Source organism: Heliconius melpomene, chromosome 5 (genome assembly GCF_056956725.1).
Source record: "Heliconius melpomene rosina isolate 202511_hmr_F chromosome 5, ASM5695672v1, whole genome shotgun sequence".
Lineage (NCBI taxonomy): Eukaryota > Metazoa > Arthropoda > Insecta > Lepidoptera > Nymphalidae > Heliconius > Heliconius melpomene.
Genome location: NC_140393.1, coordinates 9,263,832 through 9,290,835, shown reverse-complemented (window position 1 = coordinate 9,290,835; position 27,004 = coordinate 9,263,832). Strand labels below are relative to the sequence as shown.

The following is a 27,004-nucleotide window of genomic DNA, read 5'->3' as shown; positions in this document are numbered from 1 at the left end:
TTACATAAAGTTAATAATTACTTATCAATTTTACATAAAAATGGATAAACAAAAACCCTCTTATGTTAGAGCCAAACAAATTGGTGTCGGATTTCTTTAAGATGCTACTTGTCTGGTGGAAAATATTTAAAATTTACGTCCAAACAAAAACGTACTCTAATTCTTATAAATAGAGTTCAAAATTAAGTATACATTCCACAATTTTAAACTAAAAATTCTGCAGATTTTAAAACCTTCGCACTCTACAACGTTAAACGATTGTATCAATTTCAATATTTGACTTCGTTAAGTGTAATTCACCGATTCTCTCTTTCGACTTCTTTGTACTTCTAGACTAATTTGAGAGGAGTTTTGGCTTCCAATATGTGTTTGTAATTTCCGACAAAAGCCATGGTCTGTAATGTAATGTATTAAAGTTTTTCGTGTCTGTTTACGTATGTAGGTACGTATGTCTGTATGTGACATCGTAGCTCCCAAGCGGATAAACCAATTATGATTTATTTTTTTTTATTTGGAAGATAATCGAGAATCAAATAAAATACATGCAAATATTTGAACATTATCATCTCTCTTTTCTGTTGTTTGTTGAAGTTTGACACTCAACACACAATGGCTTAAAAATTTGGCAGAAAGTAAGGAAGGTGAAGCTAAAAAAATATATATGTACGCTACCACTGTGTAATGTAAATTATTTTAATTTTCTCACTCTCGTAACACATAAAGTGCGGCATTGAATTCCGCCACTCAACAATGTCTCAAAAATTAGGAACAGAGTGTCCTAACACTACGTTTTCTCTGCCTACCACACACATATATATACAATACTCTCCTGTGATGTACTACTTACTAATTTATAAACTACTAATTAAATGAAACACTCACCACAGATCTCACCAGCAACTCTATCGTGAACCATACATTGCATAGCAGTTCTATATAGAAGAAGGCCACGTGAGGCTGGCCGTTGTCGTGCCACGGCTTGGCTTCAATGAACGTCGTGGCGTTCTCCACGTAACTTTCTAAGGGTAGGGGGTAGAACACTCGAAGGTCAGGATGAGTTTTCAGGCAGAAGCAGAGTACTGATATGCAGATGAAGAAGACCGATATCGCTGATATCACCTGGAAAGACAAAAAACAAATATTTTAAGGAAATTAATGTGTGAATGTATACGCAACGTGCTGTGAGTTCGTTTTTCACTCGAGGTAGTGAAATATTTAATATTTTCAATTTCTCGTCTAGTACCGAGGATAAGCGCGGTGTTGGGTTTCGCCATTCAATACGCAATGCCTCAAAAAATCGACAGAAAGTGGGGAACGGAAGTGGCTTAATGGTAACAAAATGTCTTAACACTAGGTTCCTAGGTTCCCTCCGCCTACACTGCTATGTGCGGAATACAGCGCGAAATAGAATATATCCCTGTTACGCTCTCATATTTCAGGAATAAATGAACAATTTGTCTACATATTTTTAAAAGAAAATATTTAGGCTTAAGAATCATAAAAGTATGAAAAATATATTTGACTAAGAAATTTTTAACGTTCCATGGGTTTGTTCGAATTTACAACGAAAATAACAAAAGTATTCGGGTCTACGTCAACCGAGGAGCTCCTTTGTTACATTACTGTGACGACGTTCAAGATCTGCGTGACAATGTGATGAATTTTCTCAAAAGTGCTTCAGAAACCTGGATACCTAAAGTTGGATATTATTTTTAATGGTATAATATGATATGGAGTATCTCACGTATTCGATTCTTGGAGGATATAATTTAAGTAGGGTTTGTATGTTTTCATAATCTGTATAACCTTTCGCATGGGTGATCTACCTCGTAGATCTAGGTAGATCACCCATGCGATGGACTGACCAAGTAAAATCAGCTGTGGGCGGTAAATTGCATGAGTGCACTAGAATGGCGACCAACAGAAGGAAATGGCGTGAAACTGTGGCAAGAATAACAAAAGCCAAAATCGTGACTACTTGATGGCCACGACCGCTCTGTCAAGAGCGTAACGACTGAGAAGAATAACCTTTAGTTTTCTTTAAGTATACCATAAAATATGTATTACAGCTTAAATATTATATTTGCTCGAGTGGAAATCGAACACAATGCCACAAACCTTCGCGTTTACAGTCGCACCCTTCTACCCCTGCACTATGAATTACTTGATTATATAGGGTCTATAATACATAGCTATGAATAAAGATTTTCAACACATTTTCCTTTCGAGTGTTCCTAATTGGTAAGCCAATTAGTCCATGTATCAACCTCACCTGCGTATAATTTCTAACATTTTTCATTTTTGCACGAAACGTTCGCCCCACAAAAATCAGCTTTAGCGGACAGGAAGCCGAATCATCAATCATAGTTATTCTGCTGCGGCCCACATTTCTCAGCCTATAGTACAAGCTATGGGGAATAGGCAGTTGAGAAGAAAAATACTATTGTGTTCTTTTATTATTTTCTTATCACGCTGTACCTCCTCCATCCATCCTGTAAATAGCATGGTAGGAAGAGGGAACCTGATCACCAAGTTTTAAGTTTTTGGTAGAACTCAATAGGACGCTTTGCCTTATGGTCAAAGCAAGAAATTGAAAACATTAATTATTTCATTCCCTCAGGTGAGAATTGAACCAACCACCTCAGTAATTGCAGTAAATAGAAAATAATTAATATATTTGTGCCTACAACTTAAAATTCTATAATATTCTTTCAGATACGCTCATATCTTACATCTTCTACCAATCAGAATTAACATCATAACAATTTGTCAAATAATTCTGACGGGAATGTTCACTAGAAGCGGGCCCCAGTTGTTTTTGTTTAGTAATCAACAACTTGACAATTACGTTTAAAAGTTATAAAAACTGATATACTTATTATTTGTATAATAATAACACTAGTGAAACAATTTATTATTCGTTTCTTTCTATTATCTTTTATCTTTATCCACTCTGCTTTGGTTTATAACATTTTTTTTTTTTTGCAAATTGCAAAAAAATATAATAACTTTTTTGTATAAAACGGATATCATGAAAATTCTTAGCTTTTATTACAACAAAATACAAAATCTGACTTACGGTACAAACTAAGGATGGATTAAAATTTAAAAAGCAGGAAGGAAACAGATTAAATAAATAAGAAATAAGTAAGAAATATCTAAGCCTATTAACTATTAGGATATCTTTTCTTTTCTTTTATCAAACAGTGTAAGGGCACTTTCGTTTTATTCTAAGTGGGGTAGCGGAAAGATACGCGATAGGTTGTGGGTTTGATTCCCATTCAATGCAATCAAATATTTAATAATTTTATTTCTTCCCTCTTGTAATCAGGCAAAGAGCGGCGTTGAGTTGAGCCACTGAACACACCTTGCCTACGGAGTTAAATGGAAAGTTGGGGGGCGGATGTATTTTAGACTCCCAGGTTCCCTCTGCTGTGCTATGAGCGGGATACAGCGTGTAGCTAAAAAAAGTTAAATAAAGATATAAGCAAAAAAAAAACCATTTAAGGACGACTCAGCTATTATAAACAAAAATAATTGGAAGTTTGATCGCGTCTGATCTATTTTTTGCTCTCTTTGTTCGCTAAAGGTCAATCCGCTTATCGATTTAAACGAAGTTATTATACGGATTTACCATCTTGATAGTCTTAAAATTATTTACTTAGAAAATACTAGTGTTTTAGCATCACGCTGTATCACGCACATAGAACGGTAAGTAGAGGAAAACCGGGACTCTAGGGTCAGGCTACACCGATGAGGGAAAATTAAAAAAAAACAATATTAAAAATTGTATTTAATTTTTAATTGTATTTAAAAATTTTATTATCGTGCAGAAACATAAAGATATATTTTTTATTTTGTTTTCTGTTGGATCGCATTAATATCCCCCCAATAATACATTTATTTATAAACTTCTTTCTTTATGGATGATGATGTATAATATTATGATACATTCAAAAGACGTATTAGTTAACTTGTATTCTATAACAGGGGATGTGGGTTCGAGTCCCAGTCACAAAGTTTAAATATATCGATATTCATTTCATTCCGAAAAAATTAAATAAATATTTTATTTCTTTTGAAATAGAACATCCTTGATGAATCTTGCTTAATGTTTCAATTAAATAACAGTTGGAAGTTTATTTAATTTAAGGAATCCTAAGTAAGAAATTATTAGCTTAACCCAATTTGAGCGTACATTTTCATCTTCATGTGATTTTTGTAGCGTTTAGTGAGTTTCAAGTTTACTTTACTAACATTATTTATAGCATAAACGTGCGACTTTAAGAGCGACGGTTATGAGTTCAATTTCTAATCCAGAGGATGTCCTTAATCCAGAGGATGTCCTAATCCAGAGGATGTCCTGACTAATATCTGTCCGATATTTGTTTGTGGGCATACGGGTACGCGACCCCGGATCCTCGAGCTGCCACTCTTACATCCTCATCCAGTCCGTAAGAATGGTGTCCTAACTCCCCCCCTCCTTCCCTTAGCTCCCTCCTTCTACCTATCCTACCCCTCTATTTTCCTCTCAGGCAGGCAGTCGCTCCATTTAAAAACCGCCAACCGCCACTTATATGGACCGACAAAACAACAGACTGGGTACGGCTAGGGCGTCGCCGCAAAACGACGCGCAGGCACATCGCCCTACACCTGCGACAAGTGGGCAAGGGCTACCGTGTCATGTACGGGCACGGCTAAAGACGCTAGTACCCAGAAGGAAACTCCGCTTTGCAACGTGGAATATTGGCTCTCTGACCGGACGATGCAGGGAACTCGCAGATGTACTGATGAGACGTCGGGTCCAGTGTGCCTTCCTCCAGGAAACACGCTGGAAGGGCAATAAGTCCCGTAACATCGGACAGGGTTACCGGCTTATATACACTGGGTCACCTTCGGGTAGAAACGGTGTAGCGGTAGTGCTTTCTGAAGAGCTTCAGAATGGGCTCCTTGAAGTTGACCGTCGCTCCGACCGCTTGATGCGAGTGAGGGTACTGATTGAGGGCGTCATCACAAACTTAATCAGTGCCTATGCTCCCCAGGCGGGATGTAGCGCGGCCGAAAAGGAGACATTCTGGGAGCAGTATGAAGGGGTGCTACTTGCTGTGCCGTGTACCGAAGTGGTCTTAGTTGGGGGGGACTTGAACGGGCACGTCGGTAGGGCTGCTGAACCGTATGAGCGTGTTCACGGGGGTTTTGGGCATGGTCTTCGCAATGCAGAGGGAGAAAACATTCTAAGAACCTGTATTGCGTCTGATCTGGCCGTCGTGAATACGTTCTTCTAAAAGAATTCTCAACACCTTATCACGTATAAGTGCGGGTCCCACTCAACTCAAATAGACTACTTATTGACCAGACGGTGTCATATGGGCAGGGTAACTAACTGTAAGGTCATTCCAGGCGAAAGCCTAACAGCCCAACATCGTCTTCTTGTCATGGACTTTAACGTCACTCCGAAGAAGAAAGTAGCCGAGAAACGTAGGCCTCGGATCAAGTGGTGGTTGCTGAATGGACCGATGCAGACCGACTTCCTGGCAGAGGTGAAAAGTCATAATCTTTCGACTAACACCGAGACTGCTCAGGACGCTTGGGATCGGGCTCAGTCGGCAATCATTGCGGCAGGCAGGCGAGTTCTTGGTGTTTCTAGGGGAGGACGTGTCATCGACAAGGAGACATGGTGGTGGAATGACGAGGTCCAGGAGGCGACTCGTGAAAAAAAGGCTGCCTTTAAGAAGTGGCAGGAATCCAACTCTCCTGAAGACAGACTGGAGTACACAGTAGCTAAACGTGCCAGTAAAAGAGCTGTAGCCAGAGCCCGCAGTGAGAGTTTGTCACCATTGTATGATAAACTTGAAACTGTGGAGGGGCAGAAGCTCATTTACAAACTGGCACGTTCCCGGGATAAAGTGACGCAAGATATTGCAAAATGTCTTTGCGTCAGAGATTCCCAGGGCACGCTGCTCTGTAATCATGACTCTGTGAAGGAGAGATGGAGAAGCTACTTCCAGGAGTTGCTGAATACTCAGCACCCATGCAGTCTTCATCACGACCCACCGCCCAACCTCGGACTTATTGCCCCAATAACCCTTGACGAAACACGTAATTGCCTTCGACGCATGAGGAACGGAAAAGCGGTGGGACCTGACGACATCCCGATCGAAGCGTGGAAATCGTTGGGCTCTCTTGGTGTGCTCATGCTTACTGACCTTTTTAACCATATCTTGAACACTGGTAAGATGCCGCATCAGTGGCGGCTTAGCTTTATTACCCCTATTTACAAGGGAAGGGGCAGTGTTCAAGATTGTGGTAGTTATAGGGGCATTAAGCTTATGAGTCATACCATGAAGCTCTTCGAGCGCATGATCGACCTCAGGCTCCGCCGAGAGTGTACTGTCTCTGAGTCTCAATATGGATTTCAGCCAGGATCGGGCACCATGGACGCCATTTTCGCCCTCAGAACTTTGATGGAGGCATACAGGGAAAAAAGGAGAGCTCTGCACGTGGCTTTTTTAGATCTGCAGAAGGCCTTTGACTGTGTGCCTCGTCAGTGTATCTGGTGGGCATTGCGATCCAAAGGGATCCCTGAGGCCTATATTGAGATTATCAGAGGCATGTACCACGATTCCGCTTCTATGGTTAGGACTGCTGTTGGCGACACTAGACCCTTCCCGATTACAGTGGGGGTTCACCAGGGCTCGGCTCTTAGTCCGTTCTTGTTCAATGTAGTGCTTGATACTGTCTCGGCTCACATCCAGGACCAGCCTCCATGGCTGATGATGTATGCCGACGACATAGCACTCATTGCCGAGAACCGACTGACGCTGGAGCGTAAAGTGAACCTCTGGAAGGGTACGCTTGAGAACGGCGGTCTTAAACTAAATGTGTCGAAGACAGAGTACATGGCCTGCGGGAGCCGGGACTCGAGCACCATCCTTATAGGTCCTGAGCCAGCCGTTAAGTCGGAGAAGTTCAGGTACCTTGGATCCGTTATGCACGAGTCTGGAGGCATCGACCACGATGTCCATGGCCGGATAAGCGCTGCCTGGGCCAAATGGCGGGAGGTCACTGGTGTGGTCTGCGACCGCAGAATACCGCCCAAGCTCAAGGGGCTGATATACAAGAGCATCGTCCGACCGGTTCTTTTATACGGCAGCGAATGTTGGCCAGCACTATCTCGGCACACTCTGGAGCTTCACGTCACGGAAATGAAGATGCTGAGGTGGATGTGTGGCGTAACGCGGTCTGACCGCATACGCAACACATTCATTCGAGGTAGTCTTGGGGTCCGTGACGTAGCGGATAAGCTCCAAGAGCGTCGCTTGAGATGGTTTGGCCACGTTACGCGCCGGCCTAAGAACTATGTCGGACGCAAGTGCCTTGCTATACTAGTTCCTGGGGCGCGACCTCCCGGACGCCCAAGGAAGCGCTGGTTGGATGTCGTGATGCAGGACATGAGAGCCAATGGTCTAACCACCGAGGATGCAAAAGATCGTGCAAAGTGGAGTAGGGTAAGTAGGAAGGCAGACCCTGGTAATAGCCGGGATTAATGCCAGGAAGAAGAAGAGGTTATGAGTTCAATTTCTACTTGTGGGAATACTACTTTTAATGTAATGTAACGTTGATTTTCGCTATTCAACATGCAATGCCTTAATAATTCGGCAGAAAGTGGAGAACGGAAGAATTTTAATAAAAAAACGGAAACATTAAATACATCAAGTAAAAAAGTAATAAAAACTACTTAGGACTTTCCCTTAGTCAATATCTAATGGAAAATTGATAATTTAGACAAAACAATGTTCAAAAAGAGGTATTTTTCAAGTTTTACAAAGTTACTGTCGCCACCGCCGGTGAGCTGGAAATGATTAATTGCCGAACATTTCACTTAAGTGAACAAAAACAAACGAAATTTACATAAAGAAGATTCCTTGAAAACCTCTGTTTTAAGAAATCTATTGGGAATTTTAAATATTTCTTATTTAGATTAACTTTTCAGAGGCATCCTAGTGTTATAACACTTCATTTCTCTCTTTTCGTCAAATTTTCTAAACTTTGTATGCCGAGTGGCAGAACTCAAAGGCATACGTTATCTACCAGAGAAAAATTAAAATAATTTTATATATAATCATTTCCCCCGAGGCAAGTCTGTGTACTGCGCGACAGGTTGTCAGTTTAATTCCCAAACAATGAAACAAAATAATATTTTCATCCCTTCCCTCTGGTAACAGCAGAAATGACAGCAACGCGCGGCGTTGAACCTCCAAGATTCAGCGGAAAGTGAAAAACAGGAGAGTATTAATGGGAACGGAGTATCTCAACACAGGTTCCCAAGTTCCCTCTGCCTATCCTTCCATATGCAATTTTATAAAAGAATATAAAATGTGACTATCTATCTATATATATAAAATCGAAAGGTCACTCACTCATCACGAAATCTCAGAAACTACAAGTGCTAGGAATCTGAAATTTTGCATAGGAGTTATTTATAGGACGTAGGTGCTCGCTAAGACGGGAATTTGCAATATTCGACTTTTTAGGGGTTGTTTTTGGGGTTGAATTTGTATTTTGTATGAAATTTGTATGAAACTTCGTTACTACTAATGCTAGGAGTCTCAAATTTTGTATGGACGTTACTTATAGGACGTAGGTACTCATGGAGAAATTAAAGAATTAAAGAGAAATTAATAATAACGTAGTTCACGCGGGCGAAGTCGCGAGTGAACCGCTAGTTTAGTATATAAGTAACATTCTAAATAATGCGTCCATAGTGCTTACACAGTACTAAAATTTGAAATAGCGGAATAGTCGCTACAAAAAAAAGAACCAAGCCACTCCGCGCTTTGTGACAAACAAAACGTAGGTTTTGGAATGCAACGAAAATTAGAAGCTACCGACACTTGTTCTGGATTTACCTTGGAAATGGACATATATGAGATTTTTGGAAAATAAATGAACGTGAAATATTTGTTTTTACAGGGATATATGAAACGAGAGGGTATTTTCAGGCTTGTTTATATTTATTCTTTTTTTATAAGTTTTTTTAACTTTATGATGTATCAATATAGCAGAACTTAGTGTTCAGGCGGTTTTTTCTCCACTTTCCGTCCAAGTTTGAGAAATTACACTACATTACGGGATACAGCGTGAAATTAAAACGAAAACTAAAAAAATATATTATAAACGAAGCGTTTCATAATAGTTATCTGCATATAAAAAAACACTTATTTAAAGTTGTTAAAAATATTTAACAAAAATTAAACTACACAAAAATACTTGTAAATTTTAAGTAATAAGCAGTAAGTTTACAAAGATACTAATTACTTCCCATTGTTTCTTTTCTCATGCGAGCAACTCAAGGTAGTAGAAGATAGCGCTTTTAAATTTTACGTATTGTAAAACAACAAAGGAATGTTCGCTAAAATATACTGCTAGTACTACGAGTGCGAGTACCTGCATTGAATTTACTGTTTCTATGTTTTTACGTGAGGCCTTACGTAGACTGCAAACACAACGGTTGTAAGTTCGATTCCCTCGGAATGAAATATTTAATATTTTCATTTCCTCGTTCTGATAACGAGCCAAAGCACGGTGTTAATTTCCGTCACTTCACACGCAATACCTCAAGAATTTAACGGGAAATGGGAAATGTAAGTGTATTAATGCAAACAGAACGTCTTACCACTAGGTTCCCTTTGACTTGAATGAATTTAGAGGAAACTACAGCTATAATCTTTTTTTTTTTGAGCTTCACGCTGCATCCCGTACACAGCAGGCAAAGGAAAGCTAGTGTTAAGTCACTCCGTTCCCTACTTTCCGTCGAATTGTGGAGGCATTGCGTGAGTGGCAGAACTCAACGCCGCGCTTTGCCTCGACACCAGAGCGAAGATACGGAAATATAAATTTAAATAAATATTTCATCTTCTCGAGTGGGGATGGACCAAACAAGCAGTTAATTTTACAGTCATACCTTGTGCCCCCACGCCAGGACTGGTCTCATATTATTTCAATTTCCCTACATCCATCACAAACTATTACCACATTAGTTACCTCGTTTAAATAATTTAACTGAAATGTGCAAACAAATGTTACTTGAACATTTAGCGTTTCAACCGAAATGAAATTCCATGTCTTTCTTAATAGTATAAATCTCTTGGAACGAGCTGAGTCTAGGTCTTTAGGTCAAGGTGTTTAAGGCCTTTTGCGCACTGCTGGTTGGAAGTAGATTGACAGTAAATTGACTATTTAATTGAAGTTTTATCTATATATACAATAAAAATGCAAGTTAGTATATGTACAGACTTATATGGAGCATAATATATGTATGTGAAAAATTAAATATTTTTTATTTTTTTGTCTTTTTGTTTGTGTGTTTGCGAACATTAATCTCAGTGTTTTATTCTAGTCTCAATTTTGTGTTTTCTTTTATTTCAATAGTGTAATAAATAAAAAGTTTATAGCAATTTACAACATTTTGTTCGTGAAAATTGCTATTTTAAATAAATATTTTATTTAATTGGCCGAAAGCTTAGTTGCAAATGTATATACGACTTTGTCATTAAAATTATAAAGTGGGGAACGGAATATCGTAACACTACGTTCCCTCTGCCTACCCTACAGCGTGTAGCCGATTTTATTTTCATCAGTGCGAAGAAACCCTCACCGCGCACCGATATACACTAAATTACATACATATTAGGGAACTAAATTATACAGCGAGTTAGCGAACGTTGGAACTGCTCGTGTTTCGTATTTCCCATGCAAATTCCACCATTTGTAATATCCATTTACTAAGTTATTAAAGTAAAGAGACAATTGAAAAAATTAAAGCTTAATGTTTTATGGTTAGCGTAAATTATTAAGCTGGAATTCATTTTTTACATTAATTTCCAGATAGAATATAAGAGTTTTAAGCGATTTTTCCAGACAGAAAAAGCAAATTATTTTTTATTATATATTTTTTTAATTTCACGCTCTATCCCATGCGTAGCAGGGTAGGGAGATGGAACCCAGGGATCCAGTAAGACACTTCTGTTTCCCACTTCAGGAACATTAGTAAAAAACTGTCTTAACCCTACGTTGTCCATCTACGCCGAAAAGCGGGATGAAGCATGATGACCGAAAAAAACAATCGTTTATTTTAAATTTGGACACTAGCATATATGCAAATAGTAAAACAAACTAAAAACTAACGAAATGAATAATTCACTATTGCCAATACAGAATGAATGGTTGCAAATGAATTCATTGGGTGTGACTCGTGGTGGAACGAATATGCATATCCGATATAGAAATTACTGTAATCTTTTTATTCAATATTGGTACCAGAGCGAAGATATAAAAATATTTATAAATTTCTTCGAGTGGGGATCGAACCTACAACCGTAGCGTTACAGTCACTATATATAAAGAACTATTCCTTTATATTTACATTTAGATTCAATTAGTCTACCGAAAATACAAAAGGTATTTTGACGTTAATACGATAATTGGGTCGCTGAAAACAAATAATAAGGACTTAACGAGGTTTCGGTTTTCACTTAAGTATTTTGCTTTATGTTTAAATTGTTTATATAGTTTCTAAAATATTTATTAGTAACGAAAATTTTATTAATTAATTTATTTATTTACTTTATGTCTGTTCGCATTAAGCAAACATTAAGATGTTTATTGCGATATAGTGAATCTAAAAAATGCGATTAATAAATAAAAGGTGAGGCTTAAATATAAATTGCAATTATAAAAAATAATCCTCCTAACATTAAGCGCGGAGTTAAGTTCCGGCAATCAACACTCAATATTTCGAAATTTAGGCGGTGATGTGAGGAGTGAAATATTGAAATAATAGAACAATACGTTCCCATTGCGTCAGTGAAGAGTGAAACTAAAAAAAATATAATATTCCCCACACAAAAATAAAACAAGTTTATTTAAACCATTGCAAAAATACTTTAAAATTATTTAAAAAAATACCTTTAAAATATACTACACTTGTTCCATGTTCATACAAAAAAAAGAAATACTATAAACGCTTGCTGGATTTCAAAGATTTCGATTCAAGCTGAGAGCAGTCAAGAATCCGAATTGGTTTTTTGTGAATTATTTATGCGATGCTTTTCAAGTCACGCTCTGGTGAATGAGGACTAAAGGTGATTTTTTCAATATTTATTTTACAATATACTATTTTTTTTGTATATGTATGATTATTCTTATTATATTATGGCTTGTAGCTGGCTGTAAAGTCCTTGTTTTTTCCCGCATATCAGAGAAAGAACATGAACACTCAGCCCGCCCGTGTCTATCACGCTCAAAGAAGGGTAGGCAGAAGAAACCAATGAAACAAATTACATGGTTCCTATTATATTACATTTTAAATATTATGAAAATAATTGAAATATGATATTAAACCATTCCTCCAAGTGGAGATCGAACCTACAAATTATGATACATTAATATGCGCGAATTGTCTAGAATTTCTTTTCCGCCTCTCAACACGCAATATCTCATAAAACGAACAGTGCTGAGAGAACAGAGAGTCCTAACACTTGCTTTCTTCTGCCTCTGCTATATGCGGGATAAAGGGTTAAGATAAGAAAAGTTCGATTATATATCCCATACGTCACATCCGAAGTACAAAAGCTTCCTCATGTATCGTGTTCACAGTTATCTGAAGCCAAAGTAAATATTTAACGCGTTGCTGGAGCGCTCCAGTGAGATTACGATGATTGAATTATGATGAAATATAAACAGGAATAATAATTGTTGTTATATCATATCTGGGAAGTATGCAGAGGCCAGTCGTGGCGCAGCACAAAGTGTGACTGTAAGAGTGGTTGTGGGATCGATTCCCACTGGAGGAAATGGAATATTTAATATTTCCATTTTTATTGGCTATGATACAAACGCGGTGTTACGTTCTGCCACCAGAATTGTGGAAAACTGCGGAAAATGGAGAACGGAGTGTCTTAACACTAGGTTTCGTCTTCCTACCCTGCTGTGTGTGGGATACAGCATGATGCTCAAAAAAACAAATGTCCTTAGTGGAGACAGTATATAAAAAATGGATCTGGTAAGGCGGTAAAATTTCCACAATCGAGAATGCATTACTTAATCCAAGTTCGAAGTTCTCCATTTGCACTATACGAGTACTGCAGTTGAACGGATGTAGGAGTTGGGAGTACAACCGGTTTCTCAATATTGACTCAATTTGTATGGTCCGTAATACAATTCATATCCTATATCTTATAAAACAAAGTCGCTTTTCGTGTCTGTCTGAACTTTCTAACTCTTCTTCTTCTAAACCACCCAACGGATTTTTATGCGGTTTTCACCATTAGGCCGAGTATTTCTCAGGGAAGGTTTATATATAGTTTATTATTTGTACATTCTTATATAAATTAACATAAATACGATAAATGTGTCTAAAGTCCTACCCGTTGAGACACTTTCGCGCATGCGCTGCTTTAATGGTAAGTACTACATGAAAATAATGTACTGGAGTATTGTTCCTCTTAATAAGATCTACAAAAAAGTCAGCGAGAGCATATTTTTATCTTTTAAGGATAACGTGTAGTGATCATATTTCTGTCTAAAAATAGTAATTTCAATATATTTTTTATTGTGAGGGATATTTTTCCATAATGGTATTAATCCTTATCCTTTAAAATACTTTATTAAATTTCTACGTTAAACGAAGATAAAATTTGCTTTTTACACTATTTCGAAATTGCGAATAGTTTTAGAGAAAAACGCATTTAATTGTTGACACATCACGCCGTTGACTCATCAGCTGTGCCGACTAAAGTTTTACTTATCCCTTACTCTCAGCATATAAATAAGTATATTAGTTACGTTGGCCATTTAATGTAGATCAAAACTGTCTTTTACTGTTTTTTCATTTTAATAAGTACTTTAGAAGTTGTTACAATATCAAAACATCCTTGCCGCCCCGCGACGTTTTGCTTATACAAGCGCGTCATGAGCAGTCATCGGTGGTTCAGTGGTAGAATGCTCGCCTGCCACGCGGGCGGCCCGGGTTCGATTCCCGGCTAATGCATTCTATTTAATTTTCCTCACAGGCAGCCACGTAGTGCTTGCTTTTCATCAGGGACAGAAAACCCTCTTCAGCATTAACCACAAGCTCGAAAAAAAAACCCGCCCGCTATAGAGGCATAGCAACAAAGATTTAGATGCGTTTGCACGTATTGGATAATTGGAGTTGAATATATTATTTCAGCGCGATATATTTGGTTTCATATTTTTTGTAGTAGTTATTAGTAGGTAGGCTTTTGTTTATAATTTCTTCCGTTTAAAAATAGTCATTTAAATATATTTTAATAAGTACTTGAAAAGATTAGTAGCACAGATTTAAAATTACGGTACCTACTAAAAAATTGGAAAATCCTTATTGAAACTACGAAAATACGGGTTGCATTAGGGTTTAATTAATTTTCACATTATCTTAAGTGCTTTGCAAACATACATTATATGAATAATCCAGTAGTAAAAGCGGGCGAAGCCGCAAGGGGGTCGCTAGTATGTTATAGTTCCTAATTGCTTTTGCGAGTGATATTGCACTTTTAGTTTATTGGATAGTTGTTATGTTAAGAGTATTTTGTCCTGGGTTCAAATTTTGGTTAGCATAATACTGTTATAATAACCTCCTTTTCTTACAGAAGTCGGTTAAAAATGGTCAAGAATATAGTAATTGCGGTAGCTTTAGGCTTTTTTTATCATTTTCGAGATATTGCGTGATAGAGACCTTGACTGGAAATCAAACTTACAGCCGTCGCGTGTACAGTCTGACACTGTGCCGTTGCGGAGTGTCTTAACACTAAGTGTTATGGTACTCTAGTGAGATTACCTACCATGCTATATGCGGGATAGAGCGTGTAACTACAAATATATATTTTTTAACAAAAGTCGTTTAATATTTTATGAGAAAGAAACAGAATTTGTGTAAAACTTCAACTATCATTTAACTTAAGTAGCTGTTAGAAAACATCTGCAAAATTGGCAGAATGCCTCATCATGTATTATAAACGAGTTGGCTGTGGATTTCAGTCATTTTGGCAACGTTACTTACGATTTTGTAAGCACTTGTTATAGAAAATACACGAACTATATTAACCTGGATGTCTTTAAACATTAAATAAATAAATAAAATGTATATACATATACGAGTATATATAAAAAATCAGTGACTGAAAGTCAACGAACAGACGTAAATACGAGATTTTGAAATTTGAAATTTCGCTGACAGTATATAATTTTGGATTCAAATCCCACTTAGTAAAAAGGCATAATGTGTTTATTAGTTGAACAATTTTCTTAATTAATATCTTATATTTGGAAATAAATATGTCTCGAGACAAAGTTATTTTGAAACCTACATAGTTTGTAAGAAAAGTCAAAAAGCTACCTACGTCTAAATAAATAAACATTTAGCTAACCTTTGCAGTAGGTGAACTTGAGGGTTCATCAAACAGAGCCCAAATTTTGGGCTTGAAGCGTTGCCACACGCCCAGCTCCCCAGCGAGGTAAGCTTCTTCATAGCCGAAGAGCCTCGCGATTTCTTCCTCCGACGGTTTCTCACTATCGATGTCCAATTTGTCCAAAATTGCCAGGGTGTTCTGTGGAGACGTGTTTTTTTTAATTAATCGGTTTTTCGGACATTACTAAATACCTACATCTTTTATTACTGTAAAAATGATAAGGAGCCTCAATTAAAGAAATGTATTTTTCAATTGTTCACTTTGGTATGCAGATAAAACGTAGAGGTGAGTTCCACCACTTACCACAAAATGTTTCGAAAATTAGGTGCAAAAGTAGTAATTGTGGGTTTTGCCTATCCTGCTAAATACAAGACACAGATCTTCAAGAAATAATTTAGTACCTATGATACTCCATTTTCCACTTTCAACAATTGTATTATATATTTTAAAATACTGTTAATATGTCTATCTTATCCTTTTCGGTGGAAAGAGGCGAACGGAAATCTTAATGAGAACAACCCGTCTTAGCACTGTGATCCCAGGTTCCCTCTGACATCTTTATTATGTACAGGATTCAGCGGGAAGCTATAAAAAAGTTCATCTTACATCGAGGTGGATCAGTACAAAAACCAGTCGAGCAAAAACATAAAATATAACTAGTATTACCCGATTCAGTTAACGTCAAGCAAAACTAACTTCATTACCGTCACACGATTGCCTATTGAGGGAAACATTTTAAATTCTAATATTCAAATGGAAATAGGGAATATGCATTTTGATGCTGGTTGCTGGGAAAAATGAGCGGTAGTGCATTAACATAATATTTATGTATATGTAAATGTTTTATTTAGCTATACATACCTCTTTCGCCTCGTCCTCTATCATCAACCTCTCCATACATGCCCTCCAGGGCTCCTCATCCTTCCTCGTGGCCTTCCTCATTTGCCATCATAAATCTTTTTTGCCATTCTTTCATCACTCATTCGTTCGACGTGCCCAAACCAACTGAGCATAGGAGTAAAGATACAAATATTAAAAAAGTCCTATTTACCCTTTTGGTACGGAACCCTAAAAATAATTTTAGACCCTAATTCTCATACTATATAAGAATATTTTTTTTTACTTAGAAAAGAAATTTCTAAACTTTAGTAATCACCTCATCAAAAATCGCTTACCTTAAACTTCGAGAGAAATACTTCAAATTTATGTACTTAAAAATGTTTATCGTAAAAATCTGCTTCAGTAATTGAAAACGAGCGTTTTTATTTTTTAAAAATAAATGACAATAAAAAGACTATTTTTTTGCTACACTATGTATCCTGCATATCTTAGGATAGGTAACCTTAACACTAGTTATGGCACCCCATTCTCCATTTTTGGCCCAATTTAGAGACACTACGAGTTAAGTGATAGAACTCACCGCCACGATTTGTGTGACCATGCATGCGAAAAAGTGAAAATAATCCATTCCTATGTATTCATTCCAGGAATTGAACCTACAACCGTTACGTTTATAGCAAGACGCTGCCTTAACAAAACCTCTATTTTAGTTTTCATAAGCAAATCCACACAACACAGTTAAATCTTATTTGTTATTTAACAGAATAGCTGTCTGTTTGTCTGTCACTTAAGCGTCTCTTAAAATTCTATTAGGTTTTCATATCTATCATAATGTAGTGAATTTATTACGGAATTTCCAGTCTACGTCTTGAAGGGTTGTTTAAAATTTTCATACAATATGAATTTAGTTTAGAACTTAAAATACATATAACTGACAACGTACAGACGTACGTCAGAAAGTTGACATTTAGCGTGTAAGAGAGGTAGAGACTAGAATCCAATTTCCATAGAAAGGAACGAGATGTTACACTTTAGCTCTTAAAATTGATATAAAAAAAATATTTTTTAGTGGCACGGCAGAAGAATGTCAAAAAACTCCAGTGCCTATTTTTCGCCGAATTCTGGAAGCATTGTGTGTTGAGTGGCAGAACTCAACGCCGCGCTTTGCCTCGACACCAGACCGAAAAAAAAAAATTAAATATTTCATTTTTTCGAGTAGAAATAGAACACACAAACAGTCCCGTTTACAGTCACTATTTGAGCCCTTTGTCCAAGACTACCCTCAAATATAACTTATAATAAATATTAATAAAAATATATATTTAAAAACACAAAAAACTACCCAGCCGTGACATCTCCAACCAATATTGGTATTCCCCTTTCGGTTTGACGACAGCTTAGACTATAAATAAAGTTACGATTTTGCGCAATAAGCCTCCATATATAAAGATGTCGGCTAATATAATTTTATCTGCAGTATTGGACTTACTTTAGAGAACAAATGTGACTTGTAAAATATATTGCCATTTTCCTCTTCTTTACGTTCTCTCTGCATTGCCCACTGTACGCGGGATAGAGCGTGAAGGTTTTTTTATACCGAAAACAGCTCATCTAGAAAATCGATTATGCGGCACTTTAGTTACGAGTCCAGTCTAAACAGGGCTTTGAGAGATTGGAATATCATTAGCAATTTTATTGAATTTGGCTTTAAATAAATTGAATTGGTTTACACTGGATAAGCATTTCGGTTCAGTCGGTTATGCGGTGTTTTAACATACTACTGCTAGTCCGCGGTTTGTTTACGAATTAAATGAGACGGTCGTGGATTCGATTCCCGCTCAAAGAAACGAATTGTTCATTTATTTGCTCTGATAACAAGGCGAAACGTGGTTCGAAATTCGACGGAAAGTGGGGAATTTAACATTAGGTTCCTTCTCTGCCCTACTATGGGCATGAATGCAGCGTGAAGCTACAAAAATATATGAGTACTAGCGGACGCGCGCAGCTTCGCTTGCCTATTTAAGGGTGAATTCTAATAACCCATGAAATGTTTCATACTTAAAAATATTTCAGACTTAAAAATATTTCATTGAACACATGTGTGTTCAATGAAATATTTTTAAGTCTGAATTTCAAATTTTATGAAAATTGGTGACGATTTAAAAAAAACCTATACAAACTTTCAACCCCTTATTTGCACCCTTAGGGGGTGAATTCTAGAAAACGATGAAACACGTGTTCAATTAAATACTTTTAAAAATCTAAATTTCAAATTTTATAAAAATCGGTGCCGATTAAAATTTTTTTCCATACAAACTTTGAACCCCTATTTCACCCCTTTAGGGTTAAAATTTTTCAAAATCTCTTCTTAGTGGATGTCCAGATTACAAAAGTAAACTTTTGTCCAAATTTAACGTTTCTACCATCAGCGGTTAAGGCTGTGCGTGCGTCTTACCTCAGTCAGTGAGGACAAGTCCTTTTATATATATAGATAATAGAATTTTAGAAACGATTCACAATCGTATAATGCGTTTAATATTTTTCTGAGAACCCTACATTTTATGACCAGCACGTGATGTGCCATTTTTAACAGATGAAAAAAATATTTTTTTAGCTTCAGGCTGTAACTCGCATGTAGCAAGATAGGCAAAGGATGCCTAGTGTTAAGACACTCTGTTTTCCACTTTCCGCCGAAGAAATGAAAATATTAAATAATTGATTTCCTCAAGCAAGAATCGTACCCACAACTTATCGCGTGTCCCGCGTGTGACCCTGAGCCACAACTGGTTGACGCGTATATAATATTTTAAGTAATTAATTTTACTAAATAATTTCGATTTAATTGGAAAGGAAATGTCCTTATAAAATAAATTCCAACCATAGAAAAAATAAATATATTTGTTCACTCAATGATTTAAATGTTAAAGGCCGTAAGGCTGGATTATAATCCAGGATATAGCCCAATTAGACAAACTACGGCCACGGACTATACTCCTGGAAAAAGAATTAGACATACATATATAAAACATACCTTCGAAGAATATTACCCTAATGTATAGGTTTTAGCATAACTATATGTATATGTAAATTTTCTCAACAAACGCACACAATATGAATGATAAAACGTTCTCTTAGACCACGACAGTGCTATTAAAACTTGGGACCTGGACTTCCAAATTGTATATCCATCTTATTCAAGATACTTTATCGTGTCAACTTGATACATTTTATACGATTTAAATATAAAAATATTTTACTGTGCTTTTACTTTGTAACTTTAAAATAATAAATATTTAGCATAGCAGGCTAGGCAGAGAGAACCCAGGGTTAAGAGTTAAGACACTTCATTCTCTCAAGCAAAAAATAACCTTGATATACAAATATACTCGCTATGTTTATACTACAAATATTTGTCCTCGATGAGTATCGAACTCACGACCCCTAATTCGATATCACTAACTAACGGACTAACTATTTTTAACTACATGTTTTCCTTAGTAACCATAACTCATAAGAACGGACAAGAAAATGCTTTTATTCAATTAGACTTCCCCTCTATGTTTGATTGTGGTAAGCCCAACAAAAGTTTATTTACAAAAACTGACCCATATTTTTCGGATTCTATAACTTTTTTGTTTCCTTTTATATTTCTCTAATGTGTCTATATTGCTGAAATTGTTTTCAATGATAATATAATGTATATTTTGATAATTTGTTTTTCACAATAGAAATGGAATTCAGAAGTAAATAATATTTTTATAGTAAATAATATTAATATATCATAAAAGAAGAAACGAAATATTTTTTTTTAATAGCTTGCATAAACAAAATTGTGATGTCATCCCTTAAATACATCCCCAAAATAATTTTAAATTAAAACGAACTTAGCTAATTTATTGAAGAGCGTCAACAAACTCCACCCCTTTGATTGTTGAAGCATAAAATCATTTTATGGACTCGTAAAGCTCCGCTGGCCAGATCAGTTTCGTGGTGTGGTCAAGTTACAAGAGGCTGTCATGGTAAGGGACGCTTAACTGTAGAAGTGACGGTCCTGGCTTCGATATCCACGCAAGGTCTTTCGATAGATACTCTGATTTATAGAGTACGACGTTGAATTTCACCATTTAACGTGAAATATATCATATAATTAATTTGTTTGTATCACAACTATAAAAAAATTAGAAAATATTGGGTGTTATTTAATTATTATTTAAATAGTTAATAAGTTAAAGAAGAGAGTGTAATAACTAAAGACTAATCTCTAGACAACTAAACATGAAAGATGTAAAAAAGGCCATAAAACTCCTTGTAACTTACACCATACTACAGCCTAAAGCAACAGATGGTATGACAAGTTTGGCTAATATGGTAATAAACTATGTGGGGCTTGCGACAGCTAATTTATACTATTTTTCTTTCTTATCATAAGATAAATCTAGAAAAGATAACTTTTCTAGAAGAATATGGGAACAAATATTACGAATTATTTCTTTTTTAAAAGCTTTTATTTAACTTGCAATGTATGTATGTGGGTTCGGGTGAAATCTTAGAGCTCAATTTTGAAGTAGATATCGTCAACCGATTGAGCTGAAATTTTGTATACACGTTTACTTTGGATGACAATGCACGATAAAATATGTGACGTCACTCTAAATGTAATATGGCGGACCATGCAAGATGGCGGAATTGTTATTTTTAATGTACTTCTACAATATGGGTATCAAATGAAAGGACTCGTTGAGAGCAACTCGAAAAATAATGTGATGTCACTCTAAATCCCATAAGGAGGATATCGAAGATAGCCGAGTATCTATTTGGTCTACTTCTACAATATAGATATTAAATGAAATGGGTCGTTGACCGTAACTCTAAAAATAATGTGACGTTATACCAAATCCAATATGGCGGAACATCTAAGATGGCGGAATAGTTATTATTTATGCACTTCTGCAATATGGGTATCAAATGAAAGATCTTGCCGAGAACAATTAGAAAAATAATGTGACATCACTTGAAATCCAATAGAATTGACACGATTCAAGTTTTTTGTGCTTTCATATAATGAAAGGTATGTTCGTACGATTGAGCTGAAATTTTGTATACACGATTGGTTTGGATGACAATGCACGATAAGGTTTGTGACTTCATTCTAAATACAATATGGCGGACCATCCAGGATGGCGGAATAGTTATATTTCATGAACTTCTATAATATGGGTATCAAATGAAAGGGCTTGTTGAGAGTAACTGGAAAAATAGTGTAACGTCATTCTAAATCCAATATGGCGAACCATCCAAAGTAACAGAATAGTTATTTTTGATGCACTTGTATATTACGGGTATCAAATGAAAGGGCTTCTTGAGAGCAACTTGAAAAATGATGTGACGTCATTCTAAATCTAATAAAGCGGACCATCCAAGATGGCGGAATAGTTATATTTAATGCACTTCTATAATATGGGTATCAAATGAAAGGGCTTCTTGAGAGCAACTTGGGAAATAATGTGACGTCATTCTAAATCCAATATGGGGGACCATCCAAGATGTACGAATAGTTATTATTTTTGCAATTCTGCAATATGGATATCAAATGAAAGCGCTCATTGAGAGCAACTCGAAAAATAATCTAACGTCATTCTAAATCCAATATGGCGGACCATCCAAGATAGCCAAATAGGAAATTTTAGTGTACTTGTACAATATGAATATCTATTGAAAGGGCTCGTTGAGAGTAACTCGAAAAATGTGACATTTTTCTAAATCCAATATAGCGGAACATCTAAGATGGCGGAATAGTTATTATTTATGCACATCTGCAATATGGGTATCAAATGAAAGAGCTTGCCGAGAATAATTAGAAAAATAATATGACATCTAGTGTGAGAAACCAGAAGGTTGAAGGTTGAAATGCCAGGAGGAAGAATCCTCTTGGCATTAATCCCGGCTATTGCCAGGGTCTGCCTTCCTACTCAACCTACTCCACTTTGCGCGGTCTTTAGCGTCCTCAGTGGTTAGACCATTGGCTCTCATATCCGGCATCACGACATCCAACCAGCGCTTCCTTGGGCGTCCAGGAGGTCTCACTCCAGGAACTGATATAGCAAGGCACTTGCATCCGACTTAGTTCTTAGACCGGCGCGTAACGTGGCCATATCATCTCAGGCGGCGCTCTTGAAGCTTATCTGCTACGTCACGGACCCCAAGACTACCTCGAACGAATGTGTTGCGTATGCGGTCAGACCGCGTTACGCCGCACATCCACCTCAGCATCTTCATTTCCGTGACGTGAAGCTCCTGAGTGTGCCGAGATAGTGCTGGCCAACATTCGCTGCCGTATAAAAGAACCGGTCGTATGATGCTCTTGTATATCAGTCCCTTGAGCTTGGCGGTTTTCTTCGGTCACAGACCACACCAGTGACCTCCCGCCATTTGGCCCAGGCAGCATTATCCGGCCATGGACATCGTGATCGATGCCTCCAGACTCGTGCATAACGGATCCAAGGTACCTGAACTTTTCTGACTTAACGGCTGGCTCAGGACCTATAAGGATCGTGCTCGAGTCCGGGCTCCCGCAGGCCATGTACTCGGTCTTCGACACATTTAGTTTAAGACCGCGGTTCTCAAGCGTACCCTTCCAGAGGTTCACTTTACGCTCCAGCGTCAGTCGGTTCTCGTCAATGAGTGCTATGTCGTCAGCATACATCATCAGCCATGGAGGCTGCACTACATTGAATAAGAACGGACTAAGAGTCGAGCCCTGGTGAACCCCCACTGTAATCGGGAAGGGTCTAGTGTCGCCAAGAGCATTCCTAACCATAGAAGAGGAATCGTGGTATATGTCTCTAGTGTGAGAAACCTAGCCAGTGGTAACTAAAAAGTAAAAAATAAATTATAAGCAAAAAATCATTTTTAGAAAAAGCTTTTATTTAAACGCTTTAAAAAGGAGAAAATAAAATTTGTCTTTTAAATTTTAACTATCAACTCATAACCTCACTGTACACAATTTATATGATCATAAAAGCTTGTCGCGTGATTTACTTGTGTAACTAAACTAGTGCTAATTTAATTATGTAAAATCTGCTAAGTTTCAATTTAATGAAATATTGATTAACGCGACAAGCTTTTATGATCATATAAATTGTGTACAATGAGGTTATGAGTTGATAGTTAAAATTTAAAAGACAAATTTTATTTTCTCCTTTTTAAAGCGTTTAAATAAAAGCTTTTTCTAAAAATGATTTTTTGCTTATAATTTATTAGATTACCTTTTTAGTCCTTTTTGTGTTTGCTTTCCTAAACTACCCATAAATTGAACAATTGTGACTCAATGAGTCATTTTTCTTTCCTAAATTTGGTAAGAAGAAAAAACGGTGTTGAATTTTCGAAGTATAGTAAAGGACAGAATGTCTTTGACATCAATTCCTTCTGCCTTTACTTTTAAATGTGGAGAGATGAGAGAAAATAATGACCTCTGAGAAGTTGCCTCTGCGCCACCAAGCCTCTGTTCATTCCAGAGAAACATATACCTACATAATGAATAATATATAACAAACGAAATATGTACCGACAAACAATGTATAAACATCACGTAGCGTAGGCTCGACGTGACCCAGCTGCGTCACGGTGATGTCACGGTTATTGAATTAGTAAAGATATTTTTGTTCATTAATATTTTTATCATAAATACGGAGAATATTAGGTATATTCTTCGTCATTATTGATGCAAGCTTCACCCTGATATTGGGATTGTGTTGAGTGGCGGAATTTAACGCCAGGAATTGTATAACTATATTATAAAGCGTAGAAATTTAAACGAACGATATTAAACGAATAAGAAAGGATTATTTTCATTTCCTTGCTTCGGTAACAGCAAAAACGCGACGTAGAGTTCCGCTACTCAACACGCTATATCTCAAAAAATGGGGGGAAAATGGAGACCAAAACGTTTTATACTAGGTTCCTTCTGACTACCCAGCAATGCAGGAAAAAGGGAAAAGCTATAATTTAGAATATCAAGTTGTTTGAAGTACAATTAATGTCCTTTGAATATACACTACAGCGGTAGAACAATGAAATGTTGAGTCGATTATGAATTTCCCTAATAGGTTTAAACGTAAAGGCTTTCATAGAAATTTGTATAACCGTATAAGCTTTTAGAGTATATTTAAATATTAATATTTTACGTGTAGGTAGAATAAACTCTATTGAGTTAGCTAAAGTGATGTTAGAGTCCAAATACATTTTATTTTAATTCTGATAAGTGTTGTATGTTAAATATTTTTTTAGGTTTTATCTTTTTAAGGAAAAAAGGAATCCTTAAAAGATCATTTTATAGTCAGTCCATCTGTCTGTCTTGAATGGGGATCGGATTAGCGTTATCTTAAAGCAAGGAGTAGTTCTTCGGAAAGCTCAGACACTAGTAATTCCAAAATGTTTTAAATATCAAATCGCGAAAATATGAGAATTGAAGTTTAAAGTGTGAATTTGAGATATAGAATTTTTAATTTAATGCGTAAAAGTACTTATTTGGAGTTCATATCTTACATTTATTTTCATTATTGTTTCCATTGCCCCATTTGTTTAGGAGATACGATGCCATAGATACACTAAAATATTATATTTAAAGTATACTTACAAATTTAATAACATGACATGATTTGAATGATCTCTATCAAATCTAATTAGATAGCCGATCTAGGCATGAATAATAATTGAGTTTAGAAATGATGTTAGACCTTTAATATGAGATTGGAATCAGTTCAATTTCATATGCAAGAGAGGGATAATTACACTCTTGGTACATTGGGCATGCATTTTAATACCTAAATTAGGAGGAAGTAAGTTCAAAGTGGAAGAAGAAACCATTGCCAAATTAAAATCGCTTTACGAGAACGACTGGGGTCGAATCCACAGCATTCTTAACTGAAGGTATCTATTTTTTTAAGAATTTTTATTTTATAACTTTTAAAAATACAAAAAGTGCAGTAAAGTAACTTGGCATATAAAAATTAGTCTATTTATCTCATACATTTCTCTAATGGCCGCTATATATAATCAGTGTAATAACATTCGTTACTTGTCACCTCTTTCTATGATAAAATAAAACTGTCCTTATATAAATATACTTTCCTAGTTTATTTTTTTAACTTCACCCTGTACCCCGCACTTATCAGGTTAGGCAGAGGGAATCTTCAGAACGTAGTGCTGAGATACTCCGTTTCTCAAAAGAACGTTTCTATTTAAACAATTTCCGCTGAATTTTTAAGGCATTGCAAGTTGTGTAGCGAAACTCAACGCCGCCCTTCGTTTACTACAGCGCCAAAAGAAAAATATACTAAAAAATAATCAAATTTCAGTATTTTTAAAGCTGGCACTACTGATATAGCAATAATGTTTACAACTTTGGACTCCTATCATTATTGTAGGCTATAAAACATCCAGTTTCCATTGTGATGGTCCGTTTCAGAATAATACGGTGCTCGTAAACAACGTATTGTGTAGATATCATTCTTACTACAGAGATAGAGATAGGAATTTCGTTTTCGTATCTGGAATATTTTTGTTAAATTAAATTGGTTTTTGATTAATGTTTAAAACTTTTTTTTCAGTGCCCAATTCTCTATGCCCCAACTATAATATGTATTCCAAATGTACAGAAACTTAGTTTCACGCCGTATCCCGCACATAGCAGGCAGAATTGTGTCCCTGTTATTAATTTTCTGTCCAATTTTCGAGAGTTTGTTTAGCGGCAGAGTAAAAATATTAAAAATAATTCTTCACCCCGAGTGGAAATCGAATCTACAACCGTCGCGTATACATATTTCATTTTCTCTTTATACACTGATATAGTGTTTTTATTGTAAAAGCAAGTTTTGGTATCTTTTGCAACTTTCGTGCAAGAATACTCCGGGCGCTCGTATAAGATGTACTGACAATTGCACTGGAAATGTTTATGTGGAATATACGATGAGCTCCTTTGATCGTTTCTATATATCGTCTCTGCCTATAAGTAGAAAAATGTAGGTTTATAAAATAAACAAGGACTGTAGGCTCAAAACCTAGTTAGTTACTTAGAGATAGATAGGTATTGCATCTAGGTAGACTTCTCTGGTTTATGATAAAGTGCAGCGTTAGATTACGTTTCTAAACACTGTTTCTAAAGTAAGTCAATTTTGAAGAATAAACCAATTTATCTTATATAGCAGTGTATTGTGAAAATTGAAAAATGATAGAGACTGTCGTGCCGAAATGCGTGCTATGTTGAGGGTTCGATTTCCACTCCATGAAATATTTAATATTTTCATTTTCTTTTTTCTATCATGCTATGTGCTGTATACAGCGTGATGCTAAACAAAAGAAATTAAGTACCAGATTACAAACTATATGATAGTACGTATATAATTTTACCCTCAATAGTATTCGAACCCCTAAACTACGATATTCACGAGCACGAAAACGTAAAAGTAATAGAAAACTGCTACTAACAAGAAATAACTATAAAATAAATATTTCGTAATCTTTCAAAGTCATAAAAATTGTATGGAAAAAAATAGATACACATACTGACGTACCGTAAGTTGCGTTATACATTATTTACACATAAAATATTTATGACTCAACTGTCTGTGTGTGGATTATTTTTATTTCAATCTATCCGTACGTCTCGCCTTTTTTAT

The 27,004-nt window shown here is 36.3% G+C and overlaps 1 protein-coding gene across 1 annotated transcript in view; it reads right to left on the bottom strand.

Moving 5' to 3' along the window:
* LOC146539265 (potassium voltage-gated channel protein Shaw-like) overlaps positions 1-27,004 on the bottom strand; it is a 129,997-nt gene that overhangs the window by 53,472 nt on the left and 49,521 nt on the right. Inside the window, exons 4-5 of the mRNA XM_085185465.1 lie at positions 15,447-15,626; positions 883-1,119 (exon numbers count right to left, since the gene is read on the bottom strand). Of these exons, the coding sequence (XP_085041591.1) occupies positions 883-1,119; positions 15,447-15,626 (417 nt within the window). The remainder of the gene's footprint in view (positions 1-882; positions 1,120-15,446; positions 15,627-27,004) is intronic.